This window comes from Gigantopelta aegis, chromosome 1 (genome assembly GCF_016097555.1).
Source record: "Gigantopelta aegis isolate Gae_Host chromosome 1, Gae_host_genome, whole genome shotgun sequence".
NCBI lineage: Eukaryota > Metazoa > Mollusca > Gastropoda > Neomphalida > Peltospiridae > Gigantopelta > Gigantopelta aegis.
In genome coordinates, this window is record NC_054699.1 from 24,831,568 (window position 1) to 24,855,583 (window position 24,016).

At 38.7% G+C, this 24,016-nt stretch overlaps 2 protein-coding genes across 2 annotated transcripts in view; one reads left to right on the plus strand and one right to left on the minus strand.

The window, feature by feature from the left end:
- Window positions 1-1,510: 1,510 nt before the first annotated feature.
- On the minus strand, window positions 1,511-19,006 carry LOC121372674 (reticulocyte-binding protein 2 homolog a-like). Its single transcript, XM_041499123.1, has 6 exons — window positions 18,802-19,006; window positions 14,672-14,853; window positions 11,398-11,643; window positions 9,980-10,107; window positions 7,302-7,371; window positions 1,511-4,435 (listed from the first exon to the last, which is right to left on the minus strand). Exons 1-6 carry the CDS (start codon window positions 18,968-18,970, stop codon window positions 4,265-4,267), a joined length of 966 nt encoding a protein of 321 aa, XP_041355057.1. The 5' UTR covers window positions 18,971-19,006; the 3' UTR covers window positions 1,511-4,264.
- Window positions 19,007-19,299: 293 nt separating this feature from the next.
- The window catches only part of LOC121372682 (tripeptidyl-peptidase 2-like), a 42,162-nt gene continuing 37,445 nt past the window's right edge, over window positions 19,300-24,016 (plus strand). The window contains exons 1-4 of the mRNA XM_041499136.1: window positions 19,300-19,461; window positions 19,732-19,860; window positions 21,327-21,530; window positions 22,943-23,067. Of these exons, the coding sequence (XP_041355070.1) occupies window positions 19,300-19,461; window positions 19,732-19,860; window positions 21,327-21,530; window positions 22,943-23,067 (620 nt within the window). The remainder of the gene's footprint in view (window positions 19,462-19,731; window positions 19,861-21,326; window positions 21,531-22,942; window positions 23,068-24,016) is intronic.

Below are 24,016 nucleotides of genomic sequence, written 5' to 3' on the forward strand. Positions count from 1 at the left end.
GATTTAATTTTATTGATAATAGGTTCAAAGCTGTAGTGCATTTAGCCATGATATGCATATATATATATATGTATATATATTGCTGAAAAGTTAAGAATTTATAAATCAGTAAGCTAAATCAGAAAGTGACAAACGGCGCCCCATAACCTTTTGGCTGGAACGTTTTGGTAGACCCGGTAAGTTTTGGCGTCCATGGAGTACGTTTTGACCCAAAATGGGTACGTTTTGAGTGGGTATGTTTCGGTCTGGGTACGGTTTGACGTGCATCCACACTTACTTTCCGCAGGTTTGAACGGGTTATACACATCAAATAATTTTCCAACGGTGACCAAGCTATCTTGTTTCTGAGTTTATGTTTTATGTTTCTTTTTGTTTTTCTGTCGGTCTTTCTTTCTTTCTCTCTTTCTTTCTTTAACGTACCCTTTCTTCATTGCGTAGCCCAGTGGTAAAGCGTTAGCTTGATGCGCAGTCGTTCTTGGATCGATCCCAGTCGGTGGCCCCATCGGTCTATTTCTCGTTACAGCCAGTGCGCCACAACTGGTGTAACAAAGACCGTGGTATGTACTATCCTGTCTGTGGGATGGTGCATATAAAAGATCCCTTGCTGCTAATCGAAAAGAGTAGCCCATGAAGTTGCGACAGCGAGTTTCCTCTCTCAGTATCTGTGTGGTCCTTAACCATATACCTGATGCCATATAACCGTAAATAAAATGTGTTGAGTGCGTCGTTAAATAAATAAAAACATTTCCTTCCTTCCTTCCATTCTTCATTATTATTATGATTGTGATTATTATTTATAGATACTGTAGGCGTATATATTTCATTTGAAAAGTGTCCAACATACAGGTGACATTTTTTTTTGTAGGACAAACTATATTTAGTATACTAATTTCAAGATGGCTACCACCATACAATAATAGCGTAATGTTTAATTAATCTTTCATCATACTTTTATTTTAATAATTTCCTGCATACATGTATGTTTCTAAATATGCTATATGGAAGAAAGTCAATATAGTCATTTGATTCTTTCAAAGCTAGGTTCTTTTCTAACAAGAGGGATGGATTTAGCTCAGTCAGTTGAGTGCTCGCCTGAGGTGCTTGCGTCACAGGATCGAACCACCTCTGTGGATTCATTTAACTACTTGGTTTTTTCTCGTTCCAACCAGTGCACCACAAATGGTCAAAGGCCGTGGTATGTGCTTTCCTGTCTGTGGGAGAGTGCATATAAAAGATCCCTTGCTACATTAGGAAACATGTAGCAGGTTTCCTGTGTTGACTACGAGTCAGAATTACCGAATGTTTGAAATCCAATAGCCGATGATTAAATTAATCAATGTGCTCAATCAATGGATGAAGTCTGCTCTGGACATAATATAATCTTTGGCACAAGGGAGATAAGCCCGAAGCTTACAAGGGTATTGGTATACTAAAGATTAACCCCACCTTATAACCTTACAATAAAGGACACCGTTATAGGAAACCTAAACAAAAATAAACAACGACATCACATTTTAAATTGTTTTATAATAATTTATACTAAACCATTTACATCAATGATTCAATTAATCGCCTGCTTATAAATAAAACAAATATATGAATACATATCAACAAATCTTTGGTAATTGAGTTCCATGGACAATTCTATTAAAAATATTATAGTCCAGCATGAGTTGAAATTAGCTTACATTCCTTCCGGTCATTCGATCCAGCAAGCTACAAAGTCTGCCGGACCAAATAAAAACTGTCGGACCAAACATGATCATAAAGTATGTATATAAACGCAAACTAATTGCCGGTCTGATGTAGGACTGCAAGCAAGAAGATCTCCTGGCCCATGGTGATGTTGTTCGGTAAGGCACTGGTAGGGGCAGCAGTATTTCGATCCCTGTCTAGAATGAAGTCTAATAGCTTTTTGAGACTTCAACGTCATGGCAATGCGTACTTGTAAATTGTTTGCGTGTAACGTCATTAAAGATACGAGTCCTGTAGATCCATGGTTTATATAGCCTAGGCACGGGATAGGGCCGAACACTAAAACGTTAATGGCAAGACTCAGGACTTCAACAAAGTCTGTAGATTTTAACTGCATGCAATTTATATAAGCGAGACTTTATTAAGCGCCGAACGTGGCGGTGGATTGGCCATGCCATCAGAATGCCTCAAACAGCCCTGCCACGAGTGGCACTCCGATGGACCCCTCCTGGAAAAAGGAAACGAGGAAAACCGAAAGAAACATGGAGGAGGACAGTAGAGAAGGAAATCCGAGAGGACAGACTAAGCTGGGGGCTGCTGGAGAAGCTGGCAAAAAAACAGGCAACAGTGGCGACCTCTAATTACAGCCTCATGGGCTTCTCAGCACGAAGGGGATTAAGTAAGTTATTACCGTCATGGGTGTAGACTTTACGATTTTACTGTCACGGGGCCTAACATCCATCTGGAGATTATTGCAAGCATATTATATAACTATATAAACAGTTCTAGAAACATTAATAACATCGGTGATGGTTCGAAGAGTATGTGGATCTGGCAACCCTAACGTTTCAGCAATGAAACCCTCATTCTTTACCGAAACTACTAAAATATTGAAGTATTATATGATTGTACTAAAATAACTCTTTAAATATATTGTTCGAAAGCATTTTGTTTTAGTCACAACAATAATATTTTATGCAATTTCTGAGCTCCGTTCAATACGTGTTTCGAATAAATAAATTAAAATGTCTGTTTAAAAAACAACAACAAAAAACAACAAGGATCCCCTAGTAAGCATCTGGATCCGATACTGAACATAGCACTATAAAGCATAACATAAATAATGTGAAACCAAATATAAACATGTACTAAGTTCAATAGACGTATTGCTATCGTTGATCGACTACATAAAGTGACGTGGTTTTGTGCAAATTTTTAATATTTTGTGTTGCTTTTTTTCTCTCTATCAGCTTCTAAAAGTAACTACATGTAGACATGTTCCCAACCAGGATTGGCCAAATGTTTCGCCAAAAGACGGTACTAACCTTATTTTTGTTGGGGGAAAAAATCTGTTGGTCAAACGACTATCGAATAAAGGTTCCAGCTCTATAGCAATAGAGAACTGGGAAGTGGAAGAGGTAGGAGGCTGGGGGAACTGGTGGCGAGCTTAGCCAGGCCAAGCAGAAAAATGTCAGCTAGACTGATTTATGCGCTGCACGGTAAACCAACGTCGGGAACCAATCAAATACTTCGCGAACGTTAGCGAAACGTTTTCGCTGAACTTGCCCCAGGGCACAATGTTATGTCTTCTTTATTTAGACAAAAAGAGGCAACTTTTGAAATAAAAATGTGATTTGACTAGTTGCAACCCTGCCAACAGATTTTCATCGTAAAAGAGATAAATAAATAAGCATTGAGGTTATATCTTCGCGACTTTGTAAATTTCAGATATCTATATGTTCGTCATTGTTGCATCTATGGATTTCGTTTTTGGATTGTTTATGTCAAAAAACAAATTTACACACGACCTTAAATAAACTGTGGTGGACATGATTGACGTTACAAAAAATTATATATGGAGAGAGAGAGAATGGGTGTAAGTGAATGAAGTCGTCTCAAAACGTTTACTATTTATAATGAAGTCCTGGACAGATTTAAATATGTTGGTATTTTCTTGGTTACTAAGGTTAATATGTATAGTTTAATGCAATTCACGGTCCACTGCATGACTATCAAAGACACCTTAAATATCCCTATAATGTTATTACATCACCAAGTAACTAGATAATCTTCTGATATGAACCTAACATCAAGGAATACTTGAAAACAAAAAGTAACTAGAGCTGGGCGGTATTGAAATTTCAGCTTCGCTATAGGTATCGATATTGTTTTGTTTTTTTGTTTGTTTTTTTTTTTTTGGGGGGGGGGGGGGATTTACCTCGGTATCGGTATGGTATTCGGTATGGACGCAATACCGATACCGATATGGAGCGGTATATTTTAGTATACTCGTTTATAAATGCATGCTCGAGTTACGGCTCACCCACTAATTTCATCTAAATACAATTAAATTCCATACACAAGTCCCCCCTCCCCTCCTCCTCTCTCTCTCTCTCTCTCTCTCTCTCTCTCTCTCTCTCTCTCTCTCTCTCTCTCTCTCTCTCTCTCTCTCTCTCTCTCTCTCTGACGAGATTCACTAGTGAATTGACCATCAATCCGGAATATCTTAGTCACTATTAATTTTCATCATCTTACACCATTGTCTAAACATGAGATCATCACCACAGTTTCACAAATACCACTTGTCTGGTATATGCAGCTGTACTACACGCTCATTGCCCACAATATTAGCCGCCAGTTCGGCAAGATTCTGTCTTTCGTGCCTCAGCTTGATTAAATAGTCCGAGTGGAAACGTCCATCGGTGTTATCGAGGAACCGTTGGTAGTCCGTCTGCAGATTCTGCAAAGGAAAGGAATATCTTTTTAACGACATCCAGGGGCGGATTCAAGGGAGGGGAGCTGGGGTGTGACCTATCCTCTCATACAAATTCAAGTGCCATTCCCCCACCTCCACTTTTTTAACGCTCTAAGTCCATTGTAATATTATCTATAGTCCTTCCCACAGGGAACACCTTTTTCATACTATTGAATTTACTACAAGTTATTTATATCTGAGCCGATTGGGGTTTTTTAAAATGGGGGGGGGGGGGGGCGGCAAAAAAACACTTTTACTTGTGGGGGTGGGACGTAGCCCAGTGGTAAAGCGCCCACTTGATGCACGTTCGGTTTGGAATCGATCCCCGTCGGTGGGCCCATTGGGTTATTTCTCGTTCCAGCCAGTGCACCACGACTGGTATATCAAAGGCCATGGTATGTACCATCCTGTCTGTGGGATGGTGCATATAAAAAATCCCTTGCGACATTAGAAAACATGTAGCGGGTTTCCTCTGATGACTACGTGTTTGACATCCAATAGTCGATGATTAATTAATCAAACAAAACAAACTTCATCTACGTTTTATTACGTCAAACCAAATTGAAATTATTTATATATACTACTCAAAAGAATTTAAGGGTCAAACATTTATAACCAAATAAGTTTCAGAGTGTATTAGATTGATGATGTAACTATACCAACATTTTTATTTATTATTCCATATTTACAAAAACCCACAAATAAACGTCACTGTATACAAGAAAGTCACATGACATGCTGTCAAAGTTGAAGGTTGTCAAACATGGATTTTACACATTAGAACATTCGTTTAATAGTGTGTGAATCCACCCCTGTCGCGAATACACTCGACACATCGTTGCCTCATGCTGTTGATCAGACGTCTGAAGAACTCTTGGGGAATGGCCTGCCACTCTGCCATAAGAAGTTGACCCAGATCATGAAGGTTGGCCGGAGGGGCATGGTTATCCCGTTCTCTATTGGGGCCAAGTCAGGCGAATATGCTGGCAATCCATCCTGGCGATACCTTGTTGTCTGAGAAAGTCCGTTACCACCCTGGCGCGGTGGGGTCTGGCATTGTCATCCTGCAGAACTGCCCCGCCGCCAATCTGCTGAAGGCCTGGGAGAACCAACGGCTGGATAATCTCATTCAGATAGCGGATTCCATTCAGATTGCCATCCACCACATAGAGGGGGGTCCTGTGGTGGATAGAGATGCCGCCCCACACCATGACGCTGCCACCACCGAACCGGTGACGTTGTCTAATGTTAACGTCAGCGAAACGCTCCCCAGGACGTCTGTAGACACGAACCCGACCGTCGTTGAACTGGAGACTAAACCTGGACTCATCAGTGAACATCACTCGACCCCACTGAACACGTTGCCACCGCAGAGTGGTGGTCGAACAGCCTGGCGACGGCAGCGTAGATTATTGGCTCTCAGACGATTGCGTATGGTTTGATCAGACACTCGAGTTCCAGTCGCAGTCCGCAGATTGTCACGTATTCGGCGTGCAGTGGTTGTGCGTTGATGTAGAGCCATATTGGTGATGTAGCGGTCCTCTCTATTTGTAGTGCTTCGGGGTCTTCCCGAACGTGGACGATTTCGAACAGAATTCGTTGCTTGGTACCGTTGCCACAGTCGGCCAACGACACTCTGACTGACACCAAGTCTCAGAGCAACATTTCTTTGCGTATTGCCATTCTGAAGCCAAGCAATAGCCCTTCCTCGATCTTCGATAGTCAGTTGAAGTCGTACCATTATCGAATTTGGAGTGTGCACCGTACACGAACGCAAGCTCCAATTATACGGAAATTCAGCATTGGGACCATGGAATACACGTGCAAAGCGTGCAAATGAAGCGCTTTGTGAAAAAGCAAGTTATGGGCACTTAGCAGACCTTTCGCTTTCGCCCTAAGTTACGTGCAAATGTAAGCATGTTTTCGCCATTAGAACTAGTCGACAGTGTCAATGACAGTGGATTTTAATTCATTTATGGGTTGCTTAGACCCACTTTCGTCAAAATGGAACAATACCATGCGTGACATTATGGTCTAGCTAATATAATTGACATTCAGAAAATAATGTCGAAAATATCGTCTGACCCTTAAATTCTTTTGAGTAGTATATATTAAAAACCCCACACATTTTTGTAGGAGGATGGGACGGACTATAGTTAATGGTAGTGGAGTTGTTAATGTCCATGGAATTGTCGATTTCAGAAGATTTCTTAACATCTTATACGAATTCATGACACCGACGTAGGTTAGTTTTTCTCTGAACTTGAGGGCGGGACGCAGCCCAGTGGTAAAGCGCTCGCTTGACGCGCTGTCGGTCTAGGATCGATCCCCGTCGGTGGGCTCATTGGGCTATTTCTCGTTCCAGCCAGTGTACTATGACTGGTAAATCAAAGGCCGTCGTATGTGCTATCTTGTCTATGGGATGGTGCATATAAAAGATCCACTGCTACTAATGGAAAAAATAATTATATGTCAAAATTACCAAATGTTTGACAGCCAATAGCCGATGATTAACAAATCAATGTGCTCTCGTGGTGTCGTTCAACAACAAAAAACCCGGGTTTTTTAACGTTCTATTTTCACAAAGCTTTCTTGGGGACAACCTTACCAGCGCTAGCCTGATGATATAGCAAGTAAAATGTTCATTTAATTATGTAAATATTATGTGTGGGATCGATTATTTTGGATTTATTTATCACAAACAAATGTAAAAATAGATAAACATGGCACTTGTAATTCTAACATTGCAATTTTACCACAGGATAGATGATATTATGAGGTGAGATCGCATATTTATTCTCAGAACACGAGATCGCCGTGAATTTGATTTGAGTGAAACATTAGTACTTACTCTAAAATCTTCTTCAGCTTTTATTCTAAGGACTAGTTCTCTTTTGTACATTTTCTTGATAAAAGAATATCTGCGAAAACAAAAAAAGAAAGAAAAACAACTCTCCAGTTTGTAAATAGTACTCTCATTCGTTTGTTTTTTAAATACACACACAGGCGCACGTACAGACACACATATACAAACACAGGTGCACGTACACACACACACACGCACACACACACACGCACGCACACAGGTGCACGTACACACACACACACACACACACACACGTACACACACACACACACACACACCAAGTTATCTACAGTGACGTGAATAGCCAAAATATCTAGATATAATTTATACACGTATACACTGTTTTGTCTCCTCATCAATCAGACCTGAATTCTGCGCGCACACACACACACACACACACACACACACACACACACACACACACACACCAAGTTATCTACAGTGACGTGAATAGCCAAAGTATCTAGATATCTTATATACACTGTTTTATCTCCTCATAAATCAGAAAGAATTCTGCAAACGCAGAGAAAGAGACAGAGAGAGAGAGAGAGAGAGAGAGAGAGAGGGGGGGAGAGAGAGAGAGAGAGGGGGGGGGACACACACACACACACACACACACACACATGGTGTTGAAGCAAATCCTCAAATTCGGGTAAAAACGATAAGAGATGTTCGAGGCAAAATGAGCTGGCTGAGACCTTTCCACCATGTATTTCCATCATCCTAAACACAATATTAGTTGTAACCCATGTAACCCATGCGTAGTGATTCGTTTGCAACCCTATATAACTGATTGGCAGTATTGCTAATATAAATAAATGTTACTATCCAGATTTGGGCATTTTGATTAACTTCGGGCAAAAATCAGCCTGCCCTCCCTTAAAAAAACAACAAAAAAACAACAACAACCAAACCCCCGCTAAAAAACTCCCACCAAAAAAAACCCGGGAGCCCGTACGAGTATGAGAAATACTTACAATTCATGACCACCAATTTTAATACCATCGCTGTTTTTATAGTGATTCATGAGTATATGATTGTCATGACAACTGTCTAAATATCGACAGATCGAGATTTGTCAGTTCATCAAGTCGGTCTCTCTCTCTCTCTCTCTCTCTCTCTCTCTCTCTCTCTCTCTCTCAAACCAACCTCCAATAGCTAAAGTAGCAGTTAGTGATTTCATCTTTTCATCATGGGAGCTGTAGCATTAATATATTCCAAATACCCTTTAGACACTGTCTTGTATAAATATAAATAAATGTTACTATCCAGATTTGGGCATTTTGATTAACTTCGGGCAAAAATCAGCCTGCCCTCCCTTAAAAAAACCACAAAAAAACAACAACAACCAAACCCCCGCTAAAAACTCCCACCAAAAAACCCCGGGAGCCCGTACGAGTATGAGAAATACTTACAATTCATGACCACCAATTTTAAAACCATCGCTGTTTTTATAGTGATTCATGAGTATATGATTGTCATGACAACTGTCTAAATATCGACAGATCGAGATTTGTCAGTTCATCAGGTCGGTCGGTCTCTCTCTCTCTCTCTCTCTCTCTCTCTCTCTCTCTCTCTCTCTCTCTCTCTCTCTCTCTCTCTCTCTCTCTCTCTCTCAAACCAACCTCCAATAGCTAAAGTAGCAGTTAGTGATTTCATCTTTTCATCATGGGAGCTGTCGCATTAATATATTCCAAATACCCTTTAGACACTGTCTTGTATAAAGATACGATGGTTTTGTTGTTCAGATTCTCTAGGTTTTTATAATAATTATACTGAAAGTTGTACGTAAAAATAGATCAAGGCCTGGGTGTAAAGAACCTTAAAATGGTTCAAAATTCTGTTCAATCGAATTTACAAAGCCTGTTTTTTGTTGTACACGTGTGCAACTGCATTTATTTACACTGCTCAATCACCTGCATAAAAAGAAATAAGACACGAGAATTTCCCCCTTTTACGCCTCCCCCCACTCCCCAGGAATGGCAGATAGAGGCCTGACCGTGACAGCATTAACCAAGTAGAAAGAAAAGAACAAAGTTCAATCTTCCGTCTTTGTGGTCCAAAGCAGTACCTAACATGGGTAGGACTTGCAGAAACAACTAGCTACTCTGATTCTACAAGTATGCCCCCCGCCTAGAAGAAATCCCGCAAAACGTTTCGACGGAAGACATACACCTCGATATCGAACTTCCAGGACTAGTAGATGACCTCCGGCAGACGGCAGACGGCAAACGTCATTGCCACATCCGGATTACTGATATGACGGACGTGAAAGTAAATATTGAATGCAGCAGAAGAAGAAGAAGATGATGACGACGACGACCATGACGATGATGATGAAGAAAAAGAAGAAGAGGAAGGAGAAGAGGAAAACGCTGAATATGAAACGCAATAAGAAGTAGAAGTAGAAGGTGATGATGGAGAAGTAGAAGAAAAAGAACTAGAAGAAGAATGAGAAAAAGAAGAAGTAGAAGAAGAATGAGGAGAAGAAGAAATAGTAGTAGTAGTATAGTAGTAGGCTAGTAGTAGTATAATAGTAGTAGTAGTAGTAGTAGTAGTAGTAGTAGTAGTAGTAGTAGTAGTAGAAGAAGAAGAGGTGGGGGAAGAAGATGAAGATAAAGATAAGGACGGAGAAGAAGACCCTCTGTGTTTCAGTACATTACCTCTTAAACGCCTTGTCAAGCTCTGCCTTGTGTAACAGCGCTGTTTTCGCCGCCTCTCTCTCAGCTTCCTCTCTACACGCCTGTTTCTTCTTCTCCAATTCCTCTTTCATTTTCCGTCTGAATCCTTCCTGTAAACAATAAACAAAAATTTGTTTTGTTTAACGACACCACTAGATCACATTGATTTATTAATCATCGGCTACTGGATGTCAAACATTTGGTAATTTTGACATATAGGCTTAGAGAGGAAACCCTCTACATTTTTCTATTAGTAGCGAGGGATCTTTTATATGCACCATCTCAGACAAGATAGCACATACCACGGCCTTTAATATACCAGTCGTGGTGCACTGGCTGGAACAAAAAATATCCCAATGGGCCCACCGACGGGGATCGATCCCAAACCTATTGTCCGAACCAAATTGTTAACAACTACAAAAAATTACTCTCCTACCTTTAATTGCCGTTAGATTTCCTCAAAATTTTGTCCAGACACAAATCGCAAAAAAACCACTACAAATATACAGATTCCACACACGAGACTGCAACGATGTCGCCGATATTGTCTTTGCATAGGAAAAACTACATGCAGTTTTCTGCCGTCTGCCATGTTGCTTGTTTATGGAATACTCTTCAAGAGGGGCGAAAGCCTCCAAAGTATGTGACACAACTAATATGAAATCGATGATCTCAAGTGGTATTATTAAAATAATAATAATAGTAATAATTAAAAAAATTAATAATATGACGTCATCACGTTTGCGTTTATATCATAACATGTTATGACGTAGTTAGATTAAGTCCTATCCTTTCACCCCTCTTGAAGAATATTCCATAAAAAGTCAAAATGGCAGCTGATACAAAATTACATGCTTTTTTCCCTATGCGCCCTCAGCGAAGTCGATATAGATGACATGGTTAGCATCTGGTATGTGGAATCTGTGTCATTGTAATGGGGTTTTTTAAGATTTGTGTCTGGACTAACTTTGGAGGAAATCTAACAGCAATTAAAGGTAGGAAAGTAATTTTTCGTAGTTGTTAACAATTTGGTTCGGACAATTATAGACTCTAAAGGTTTTATAAGCACCAGGCCTGGACCCGTGCTTATAAAAACTGTTAAGAGTCCAGACTCAATCTCTAATGACGTCACACACATACAATTTGCATGGCGTTGTCATAACATTACTGCCTCAGACTCTAATTATTAGTCTCGAGTCTAAGACTCTAAAAGCTTTTTAGGGCCATATTTTCGAAGCCATCTTAGCGTTACGAAATCGTAAAACCATGGTAGATGGTAACGTCACTACAATACAGGCCATAGTGACGTCATAGCTTACGATTATTTTACGATTTCGTAGGCAAAAATTGCTTCGAAAATATGGGTTCTAGTTTAGGTGTGTGTCGGGCCTAAAACTCACCGCAGCTACTTCAAGCGCGGTTGCCACGGCTCGATCCCTCTCCATGACGAACTGATTGGCGAGATCCTCTCTTAAAAGGTCACACGCGGCGCGGACCGCCCGCTCCTTCTCGGCCTCGCTCTCCTCTAGCTGCGCCACCAGTGCGTCTTCTTTCTCCAGCTGGAACTTCCTTTTCAGGTCTCGAATTCGCTCCTCCTCCGCCTTGTCACGCTGCTCGGCTAGGCGTTGGGCATGCCGCTCAAAATACTACAGGCAAGAAGGAAGGAAGGAAGGAATAGAGGATATTTCATGAGATCAGATTTAAATCATATTTGACAACAACAAAAAAACATGAAATTTTATATTTATTATATAACGTTTGACAATTTACCTTTATTTTCAAAATGTCAGCAGCAAAATAGTTCCGGCTTTCTTACAGTGAAGATAACACTTTCTACAGTGACGATAACACATTTTTGAGTGAATTTTCACTCTAAAATGTGTTATTGTCACTGAGTGACTGATAAAACTTTGATTTCACTGATATTTTAAGATATTTCACTCAATATTATATAATAAAATGTTTTATTTAACGACGCTCTCAACACATTTTATTTACGTTTATATGGCGTCGGACATATGGTTAAGGACCACACAGATATTGAGAGGAAGGAAATGTTCTATTTAACGACGCACTCAACACATTTTATTTACGGTTATATGGCTTTGGACATATGGCTAAGGACCGCACATATATTGAGAGAGGAAACCCGCTGTTTAAAAATTCATTGAGCTACACTTTTCGATTATCAGCAAGGGATCTTTTATATGCACCATCCCACAGACAGGATAGTACATACCACGGCCTTTGATATACCAGTCGTGGTGCGCTGGCTTTGACGAGAAATAACCCAATAGGCTCATCGACGGGATTCGATCCCAAACCGACCGCGCATCAAGCGAGCGCTTTACCACTGGGTACGTCCTGCCCCAACAGACAAACAAATAAAATAACAAAACACGTCATAACACGTTAGGGGATAAAAGGTGTGTTTTGTTTAACGACACCACAAGAGCACATTAATATATTAATCAGCGTCTATTGGATGCCAAAAATTTGGTAATTATGACATATACTGTAGTCTGGGGCAGGATTTAACTCAAGTCAGTTAAGTGCTCTCTTGAGGTATTTGCGTCGCAGGATCGAACCACCTCGGTGGATCCATGCAACTGATTGTTATTGGTTTTTTCTCGTTCCAACCCGTGCACCACAACTGGTCAAAGGCCGTGGTATGTGCTTTCCTGTCCGAGGGAAAGTGCATATAAACGATCCCTTGCTGCATTAGGAAAACTACCGGGTTTCTTCTGATGACTACGAGTCAAAATTACCCAATGTTTGACATCTAATAGCCGATGATTAATTATTCAATGTGTTCTAGTGGTGCCGTTAAACAAAACAAACTTTATTTATTTATACTATAGTCTTAGTTTGTTTTGTTTAACGACATCACTAGAGCACATTGATTTAGTAAGTATCGATTATTGGATTTCAAACATTTGGTATTTATGAAAAAATGGAGCGGGTTTCCTCTCTAAGACTATATGTCAAATAACCAAATGTTTGACATCCAATAGCAGATTATTAATAAGTCAATATGCTCTAGTGGTGTCGTTAAACAAAACAAACTTTAACTTTAGAGAAGAAACCCGCTATATTTTCGTTTTCAGTAGTAGCCTAGCAAGGGATCTTTTCTATGCACTCTTCCACAGACAGGATAGCACATACCACGCCCCTGGCATCCTAAATACCCACCTATAGATTAAAAATAAAGAAAGTTAAAGTTTATTTTTGTTTAACGACACCACTGGAGCACATTAATTAATTATCGGCTATTGGTAATTCTGACACCAGAGGAAACCCGCTACATTTTCCCTAATGCAGCCAGGGAACTTTTATATGTACCATCCCACAGGCAGGATAGCACATACCAGTCGTGGTGCACTGGTTGGAACGAGAAATAGCCCAATGGGCCCACCGACGGAGATCGATCCCAAACCGATCGCGCATCAAGCGAGCGCTTTACCACTTGGCTACGTCCCGTCCAAAAAATAAAGAAAGATACATGTAGTTTTAGTCTCAAGGAAATTACAAAAAGTGTCATAATTATAAAAAGGACTCATTTTAAATAAAAAAAATTAAATGTTTGTGTTACTTCCATCATAATGTGCCCAAACTGCAAGATTTTGAGCGCATTTATTTTTACACTGTTCACACCTATACAAACCACACCCAAGCGGGAGTTGGCGGATATCAGTTTTTATCACACATATATTTATGGAAACTTTGCTCATCAAACCTTACAAAAACCCTCATTTGAATAAAGGTTTAGCCATTAACTTTTTCACTAAATCGGCTTGTTTGAAAATTACCCCGCTTTTGTCACATGGAAAACCCAGTGAATTGCTGGTGAAAAACCAATCGTCATTTTAAAAACTAAAGTTTGTTTTGTTTAACGACACTACCAAAGCACATTGATTTTTTAATCATCGGCTATTGGATGTCAAAAATGTTGTAATTTCGACATATAGTCTTACAGAGGACACCCGCAACGTTTTTCCTTTAAAAAACTCCTTGGCTGTCACTAAGCTTAAGAATTTACTTCCTATTCCAAATAATTAGTCTTTAATTACGGACCTGTGCAAAACCGACAAGCGAACTCTTTGCACACGGGAACTAAGTGTATACCGCTACTTTTGGTTTACATTTTGGTTAATTATATGATATATAAATATGTAATAATAGTAATAATAATAATAATAAATTAAAATTAAAAAAAATTAAAAATCTCTTTTTTTAAGTTGAACAGCAGAAAATATATAACTGAAAATTAAAATAAAATCCAGTTTATTATGTTATATGACGATTGCAAAATAAAATTATCATCGTGATCATCATCTTATTATCACAGGTGTCAGAGGCGGCGCGGGAGGGGGGAGGGGCAGCAAGGGGGCGATGTGTAACCCCTCCCCCAACATAGAAGTAAGCGTTTGATTTTCTTTTTTTCTTTTTTTTGTATTAGGTCTATCTGCTTCTTCTTTCTTTCTTTTTTTTTTTTTTTTTTTTCTATTACAAAAATAGTTTAATATTTGACCAAATGTCCACATTGGTTAAATGTCCATTACCTCACTGGTCACTGTTTTGCACACAAATGTGATATATATGCAAAACAGTGGCCAGTAATATATATATATATATATCACATTTGTGTGCAAAATATGTACATGAAAGACGTACTTCTGCTTGTGTCTGCAATGCACGAGCCCTTTCGGCGTCTTTCTGGTTCTTCAAGCGTTTTAAGGCGGCCCGGAGCTCGCGCGTTGCACGTGCCTCGGTTCCTTCGATCGCAACTTGGATCGCTTTGTCTCTCTCAGCTGTTGAGTCGTCTGCTTTTACCTCCAGCATGCGACCGCCGAGCTCTTGAAGAAAAGAAAAAAGGAAAAAGTTAAAGTTTGTTTTGTTTAACGACACCACTAGAGCACATTGATTTATTAATCATCGGCTATTGGGTGTCAAACATTTGGTAATTCTGAAACTACGTGTAGTCATCAGAGGAAACCCGCTACATTTTTTTTTCTAATGCAGCAAGGGATCTTTTATATGCACTTTCCCACAGACAGGATAACACATACCAATGCCTTTGATATATCAGTCGTGGCGCACTGACTGAAACGACAAATAGCCCAATGGGTTCATCGACGGGAATCGATCCTAGACCGATCGCGTAGCAAACGAACGCTTTACCACTGGGCTACGTCCCGCCCCTTGAAAAAATGTTTTATTTAACGACGCACTCGACACATTTTATTTACGGTTATATGGCGTCAGACAAATGGTTTAGGACCACACATATATTGAGAAAGGAAACCCGCTGTCGCTACTTCATTGTCTACTCTTTTCGATTAGCAGCAAGGGATCTTTTATATGCACCTTCCTTCCTTTCATCGGGCATAAGGCTGGTAAGTACTGTGTTCGCAGCCCAGTACTGGCTCCCACCCAGAGCGAGTTTTAACGACTCAGTGGGTAGGTGTAAGGCCACTCTCTTCTCTCTGACTAACAACTAACTCACTGTCCTGGACAGACAATCCAGATAGCTAAGGTGTGTGCCCAGGATAGCGTGCTTGAACCTGAATTGGAAATAAGCGCGAAAATAAGTTGAAATAATAATGACTTAGTTGCTCAACCAACTTGATCGCGGGTACCTAACAGTACATGTCAAGCGGATTATATTTACAGTAGTGACCTCAACATAGAGTATGCATACTACCGTTAAGGTTAAGCTACAGTATATTAGTGAAGTGGCATAGCCTGGGGTCATTTTCACATAAGGTGGAATTATTATAACAGTGTGCCCATAAAAGTATAAGTAGGTATACGTAACGTATGTATATACGTAATGACATGGGTTTAATTGTCCGGAAAATATGAAATTCTATAAGAAACGGAACGAAAGGGTGTACGGATCACTGGATCTAGGTCGAGTTAGGTCGTAGGTTTCAAACTGCACATTCAGAGTAAGCTGTGATGGTGCTATGGAATTTTAAATGCAGCAGAAATTATACCAAAGAGAAAAGGTGCGCAATTTTGTTTGAGAAATTTGGGCGCAATTTTGAACGGTCAGCCAAAAAAGAAAGTTTCAGAGCTAATATAGGTTTTGACATTAGTGAATCGAGAGTAGCTCGTTAATTTGACCTCGACGATGCTGTGGTGTCTCCCTAGGTTGCCCATAGGGCCCTTAAAAAGGGCCTGACTGCTTCTGGTCGTAGCATGACACCCCAGGGGAGACTCGTGCAATTACCCTGGATCCATGTTTCAACTATTTTAAACAGCAGCAGCAGGAGCATTTTAGCAAACACCATTTCATATAGCATTGACTTGCGAAAATGTAGTCCGAAGGGACGTAGAAAGTGAGGTTCTTTCTACATCCGAATATTGTTACATACCCTATATATAGCTGGTATTCAAAACTTGTGGGACCATATTTCAACTGTTTCTCAACTGAAATAGTGCAACAAATGGACACACAAACCAAAAATGTATAACCTACCGTACTCAATAAATCCCGATTGAAGTACTTGCATTGTTATTAACAAAATAAATCTTCCAACGACAACATAAACAATTTACCCGCCATTTTAAATTAGCTAAATAGAGGGAAGCAACTCGCCCTGCACATTGAGAAAAGTATTGAAAATTGATTAGCAACAGTTACTACTGTTTAATGTTTTAGAATTGTATAGCGATCTCTAAAACTTGCGTAGCGAATCGCAACGCTATACTGAACATAATGTTCCCTGAATTTATTAATGCCATCCCGGCAAATACCCTGTAGATGTAGACAGTGACATAACGAGGGGGTGGGGGCACGAGCAGTGCCGGATTTATCAGAGGGCAGTTGCCCCGGGCCCCCTTCCCAGAGGGGCCCCCTCCAGACTAAGGCCTTCCTTTATAAAAAGAATGCAATAATTATAAAATTAGTTTTTTTTTTTTTATTTGTCATGTAATTCAGTTTCTATGTTGAGGGTCCCCCGAAACTGAAATGCCCCGGGCTCCTGCTCTGCCCCCCCCCCCCCCCCCAATGTCTAAATCGGGTCCTGGGCACGGGGGCAATCAAACCTTTATTTTATAAAATCATACATATATACATACATAGTGTGGGCTGTCCCCCCACCCCCCCCCCCCCCCACCCCCATCCCCCAATATAAAATCCTGACTACGCCAGTAGATTTAGGAATGTAAAAACTCTTATCAGGTTTAAACTACGTCGGTGCGGACAACTACTTTTAGGAGCGTTCTTTTTTTTTCTTTTTTTTTTGCGATCAGGTGGTGCTTAATTAATTTCCAGGTGTAAGAGCGTGTAATTTATACGTAAGAAGCTTTCCGTTAAGTCCAGTCACCTCGGATCACGTCCCAAGTACAGTCCTAACGGAATATCAAGATCCGTAGATTAACATTTAATCCGGGTGAGTACATCACGATTAGTAGGTAAATTAGGTATAGGGCATAACACTGGCAGGTGATCATATCTTATCGCCTTCCTAGATCAACCTCCCAAGAAAAACGCTGACATCGAAGTCGCTATGAAGTTGATAACGTTGACAATTATTACCCATATTTATTGACAAGTCATATCGACGCAGCCGCGGGTACGTATGGGTGGAGGTTGGGGGGTGGGGGGTCAGTGTTTATCAGATTGATATAATCGATTTATTGCTTTTTATCTTGGTCGGTTGGCAGGCCGCCTACATGTGTGTATATATATATATATATATATATATATGTATGTATGTATGTATGTATGTATGTATGTATGTATGTATGTATGTATGTATGTATGTATGTATGTATGTATATATATATATATATGTATATATGTATGTATGTATATATGTATATATGTATGTATGTATATATATATGTATATATGTATGTATGTATGTATGTGTATACACACACACACACACACACACACACACACATTATATTTAGTGTCACTGTTCCTATCACGCAAAAATTCTGATTAATCCAAACGTAGCATGGGCGTACATAGGATTTTGAAAAGGGGGGTTCCAATACATAGGATTTTGAAAAGGGGGGTTCCAAAATAGATTGCAGAGATATTGGGCATATATTTCTATGTTGAGTAAATATAATAATGTCAGATATATTAAATTATAAAAAAAGCGATTTCAGGGGGGTTCGGTCGAACCCATCGACCCCCCCCCCATGTACGCCCATGCGTAGGCTACCTGTATCTGGTATATTTGGTTTAATAAGCAGTCGCTGTATTAATCAGCCATGTGTTGTTTTTGTAGATAATTTACTGTTTTCCTAAATCACATCTGCATTAAGCAAGCCAGATGACTAAAACGGCTACTGTTTCATACTTCCTTAATAGTGGCTGTTTAACATATAAGTTTGTAGAAAGATGGGGGCGTGGGGAACTTGTGCTCCCCCCCCCCCCCACACACACACATACCGCAAATGAACTTTTCTTCTTCCTGCTGTGTATATATATATATATATATATATATATATATATATATATATATATATATATATATATATATATATATATATATATATATATATATATATATATAAGAAAAAATAACTTTTAAAACAGTTACAAATTGCTATTCGTGATATTGGTATTTCGTTCTCCAGTTGATAGATAGCTAATTGCTTAAATTCTTCTACCGTCCCCACTCCCTCCTCTACAAATGTCGTCCCTACGCTACGGGCCTGACACAGGGTTGACTATAAATCTAATATAAGCGCAAGTACAGTATACTGCACATGTACACCAATACTGTCATAGTGTTAAGATCTTTTAAAACTTAATTAGTTACAAGCTAATTGCTCACTTATGATCTGGTCATGCTGAACCCGCTGTGTTGTTAAAGTTGTCCGATTAAGCATTCGCTCCAGAGATTCCAAAGGATCTCGTATTTCACGTATTACCCGACCCGACATGTTGACTGCTGGATTGCAGTACCCACTTCTCTCAAACCGGTTATAAAATCTGGAAAACATGTTGAAACTTGTCGAACTCGGATGTTTACATCGCAAGCCCCAAGCAACGTGGATGTACTACTAACTGAACTACTGCTTTTATGGCGTAACAAATATCAATGTTAAACAAACTTCAGAACACAATTTCAAACTAAATTGAAAGTTAGTTATAAAAGTATTTTACAACTAAGATATAATATATTATGTTTGACCAAAATGTAGAAATATTTAAATTTATTATATTAGTAATTTATCATATGTTGTTTAAGAAATAGTACAATAAATTTAATCTCGATAAATCTCGCGATATTTAACTTACCGGAAGTTAAATTTCCATATAGTTGTGAAAAATGGCGACGATCGTAGAGGAAGATTTCCCCATTGATGGTGTTTTGCCAAAGAAGGAGACCGGCGCTTCTGCGTTTATCGCAAAGTACCCCGACTGTGATGGTCGCGGTGTTTTGATTGCAATTCTTGACACTGGCGTTGATCCTGGTGCTGCTGGATTGCAGGTAAAGTAGTTTTGTTTTATTCAATATTGATTTCCTGCGTATTCACGGTATTCAGTATTGAAAATCGACATGGACCAAAACAATTTTTGTTTAACTTTTTTTAAACTTTTTTTTAATTGTTGTTATGTAGATTAGGCCTAACAGGTTTCATGTCATGGTCTTCTGCTCCTTTTTGGGGGGGTAAAATATCCTCTTTTGTAATTTATTTATTAAAAATAAATGTGCATATTAATCAATTTAATGATTTTTATTTTTTTACTGTACATAAAGGAAACAACTGATGGTCACCCAAAGATTGTGGACCTCATTGATGCTACTGGCTCTGGAGATGTCGACACTTCCCACATTGTGGAGCCTGTTGAAGGGGTCATAACTGGACTATCTGGAAGGAAATTAAAAGTAATACTTCCAATCCTACAGAAATATTATATATGTGTACATATGTCCTCAAAAACATGTTTAGAAGACACACAATAAAGACTAGGGAAACTTAGAATGTCAAATGCTTAGCTTTAAGCTTTGACGCATCAAATTAGGGACCGTACCGGAAGACTAGTGGCGCTCCAACTCGACGCTAGTCGGTCGATTAGTTTTTTGGTCTAAAAATAGGCTTGTCTTTTAGGTCCTTTTACGATGTGTTCCCGGAATTAAACGAAGAACTCTTCAATTATAGAAGGTAGGGAAATGATTAAATTGTTTGTGCTCGATTCCAAAAACCGGTTTCAGATTTGTTTTCACATCGTATTCCAGGCCAAAACCGAAAGTTGAAGAATATCACACCATTTTCTGCAGGAAAATATTTTATTTTGTAAGTTTCCATGATTTAAGAACAACAAATTATCAAAGCACAACAACTTAATACATCACTGAAGCCATATATGACACTAGATTACTGTTGTAAACTTTTATATAACTTATAGACCCCATAAAAACATTGCTAGGTGTACTGAGATTTTCTTGGAATCCAAGATGGTGGACATTTTCGTTTGAAACACTTTCCCTGCTATTTATTCTACAGGTACTGTTAACACTGTAGAAAATTAATAATTTTATGCATATGTTGATGGGGAACCTTCAAGCGTTGTTTGAATATTTAGAAGTGTATGAAAATTATGATAATGGCCAAATCAATGCAACAGAGGTGTTTGACTTTTTTGATCACATTTTTCCACAAATACTCAATGACACTGAGAAACTTGTTATTGATGAACTGCAAGCCATAAATAGATACTCTATATATAGATTTAATGATGCTTTTAATGGTTACTGATGTATTCTAACCCAAAATAAGGCACCAAGTTAAATAATTTGCACTGTGCCAATTTTTTGAGGTTTTGTGTAATTTTGTGTAATTGTGTAAATTTTGGGGGGTCAAAGTAATATTTTTGAATTATTTTTTTTACATTATCATTATCTGGGATGTGTTCCATCACTACAGCTATAAATATATGTGATTGTTACAAAATTCTGAAAGTGTCTACAGTCCCTAATCAAATGTGCTTGATCTGAAATTTTTTAAACTTGTTCTTTTAACTAATGATGTTTTTGAAACCGTATCAAATTACTTTATTTTCCTGTTAATTCAATAATTGTAAAGCTGACTTAAAAAATTAAATGATACACAAGGTAGAGAACTTTACAGTTTTGATTGAGTGAATTTAATTCGGAAATGCTGTTTCACGAGTTTTTTTTTTTTTTTTTTTTACTAAAGGTATTTTTCTGTTTGTGCACCTATCAAACTAGAAACAAGAATACACCCTACCATCTGCACTCCCCATTTGTTATTAGGTAATTTTCAGTTTCCTTGATTATTTTAAGGAAAATTTTATGTGTGTATATATATATATATATATAAATCATTCCAGGTTCCATATTCATGGAAGAACCCAACAGGAAAATACCATGTAGGATTAAAACTAGCCTACGACCTTTTTCCTAAGAATTTGCGCGAGCGAATGACGAAGGAACGTCGTGAGGCTTTGTGGGATCCCCATAACAGGACAGCTCTAGCTGAGGCTACTCGCAGGTTGGAAGAGTTCGAGAACAACAAGACACCAGGATCAAGTCTGGTAAATCCACTCTGCAAAGTCATCGCTAATTAGAAAGAAAAATACTAACAGCGATGCGAGAGCAACGCAGAAATTTGCTTTTCCATCTCTTTAAAGTAAAAAAAAACACTGCGAAAACGAAGTTAGTATCGCGTGATCGCAAGTAGTATTCGCGCGTAGTACATTGCCTTTGCTGGTTTTCATCAGCTTTGCTGCGATTGGCCAGTTTTGTCTAATCCAGGATATGCTATTTGAAAGCCTTTTTTCGACTTGGGGAAGAAAGGTGGTTAGCAGTAAGCTTTTTTTGTTCCAGCCCCTCTCACATCTCTAATAAACAGGCATTGTTCGACAGATGTTTAAGAAGGTCGCTAGCCTTCAGAGAAACTTTGGCTAACTAGTGCCACTTGTATTGCAGTAATACAGTTGATGATTTTCACTAGCCCAGATATTAAAAAAAGTCACTAGGGCTTGTGGATTTGTCGAACCCTGAAAATACCCAGTGTTCTTGCTGCTCCATTTAAGCGGGGCGGCCCGCATTTTGCCGCCCTCCTTTCATGTTCTACCACGAAAAACTTCAGTAGCTTCCGACAGAAAGAAAGAAATGTTTTATTTAACAACGCGCTCAACACATTTTATTTACGGTTATATGAGACAGTTACCATAACGTAATTTAACAGTATTGTTAACAACCTCTATTTTGTTCCATACCTGTATCCAGTTGTGTGTTTGATACACACAATAAAAGTTATATTTTATTTGAGCAATGAAAACATTTTAGTTATTATCGATTCGTCAGTGTCCGACTGAAAACCCCCACTTATTTGGCGCCAAATTTGTCACGTGATCAGATCGGTCATTCTGTCTTTTGTTTCCACTAACTATCATCTATAATTTTGTCCTTAATTGCAGATTTAATTGGTTGTAACTAATGAATTTTATTTTCTGTTCTTCTGTTTATTCAGCAATTGTTTATAAAATATTACAAACTTAATTTTTGGGGGGATATCACTGCTTATAAAACAGCGGAAGTGGTAATATTTATAATTAAAATAATTTTTCTTGGGTACCAAATAATATATACCCCACCTTTCCAAAAACAAAACTACTTTTATCAGTTGGAGATGTCAAAGCTATCGATTCATTCGATGAAGATGGAAATAAAAATGAACAGATTTTTTTATATCCCACATTAGGGGATCACTTTTCAAACATCTTTATTGTTTTACGTATATCTTGAAATCTTTATTAAAATAATAATATTAAAACTTTGATCGGTACAGCAAAACCGGAATTGCCCACCTTAAATTTTCACACAGCGAAACCACTGATACCATTCTTAACTTGGGATAACATTAATGTTCAGTCTTCCAATTTATGATTTCTTTGATAAAATATTTTATGTATTTTTTTCATATGGTTCTTTTTGATTTTAGGAGGAAAAGTTAATCAAAGAAGATCTTCAGGCTCAGATTGACTGCCTGCTGATTTTGGAGAAGAAGTATTCCGACTGTGGTCCAGTCTTTGACTGTGTTGTGTTTTATGATGGAAGCACATGGAGGTGTGTTTTATTGCCAAACCTTGATAGGGAAAAATTGATTAATTTTTATGCATCTTCCTGATTTCAGAAATTAAACTAATATGTTCCGGCCTTGGTGGCCTCGGCTTCTAGAATTTTTATAAAATCCACTAGCCATGGGATCAGTGATTTAAAAAATGTACTAGCCACGATTAAAAATTCACTAGCCTTACTCAGGGCTAGCTCTGGGTGAGTAAACCATTTTGCCAAATTGTCTATTAAACTTGCAGAAATGAACAGTTATTTTCAGAAAAAATGTCAATTATTACATGAAATTATTTCACCAAATTAAAATAAAATTTGCCAACTACTTTCAAAATATGCAATTGGCGAATTTGGCGAGTGCTAGAGCTAGCCCTGCTACTTCTCTTTAAGTTGACAAAATAGTAGTAATAATTATATATGTCACCTAAACATGGATATAGTGAAAACTCTGTACCTACATAGCCTACATGTACCAAATAATAGTAATAATTATATATGTCACCTAAACATGGATATAGTGAAAACTCTGTACCTACACAACCTACATGTACCAAATAATAGTAATAATTGTATATGTCACCTACACATGGATATAGTGAAAACTCTGTACCTACATGTACCAATCTTAAGTCTGATGCCTTAACCATTATGCCACCAGGGCTTCTAGATTGTGATAGCCCCACTCCCAAGGCTAGTGATATTCAATGGTGGGCTAGTAAATGACTACTATTGACATGCCAGACAGGGCTTCTAGATTATGGTAGCCCCACTCCCAAGGCTAGTGATATTCAATGTTGGGCTAGTAAATGACTACTATTGACATGCCAGACAGGGCTTCTAGATTATGGTAGCCCCACTCCCAAGGCTAGTGATAGTCAATGTTGGGCTAGTAAATAACTACTATTGCCATGCCCGATGGCTAGTGAAATTTTTTGGTCAAATGTTG

Coding starts and splice junctions, on each gene's coding strand:
- LOC121372674 (XM_041499123.1), bottom strand. CDS start 18,970: ATGTTTTCCAGATTTTATAACCGGTTTGAGAGAAGTGGGTACTGCAAT. Junction 7,372..9,979: donor CTTGACAAGGCGTTTAAGAG/GTAATGTACTGA, acceptor TTGTTTTCGCAG/ATATTCTTTTATCAAGAAAA. Junction 4,436..7,301: donor AAGCTGAAGAAGATTTTAGA/GTAAGTACTAAT, acceptor TTTCCTTTGCAG/AATCTGCAGACGGACTACCA.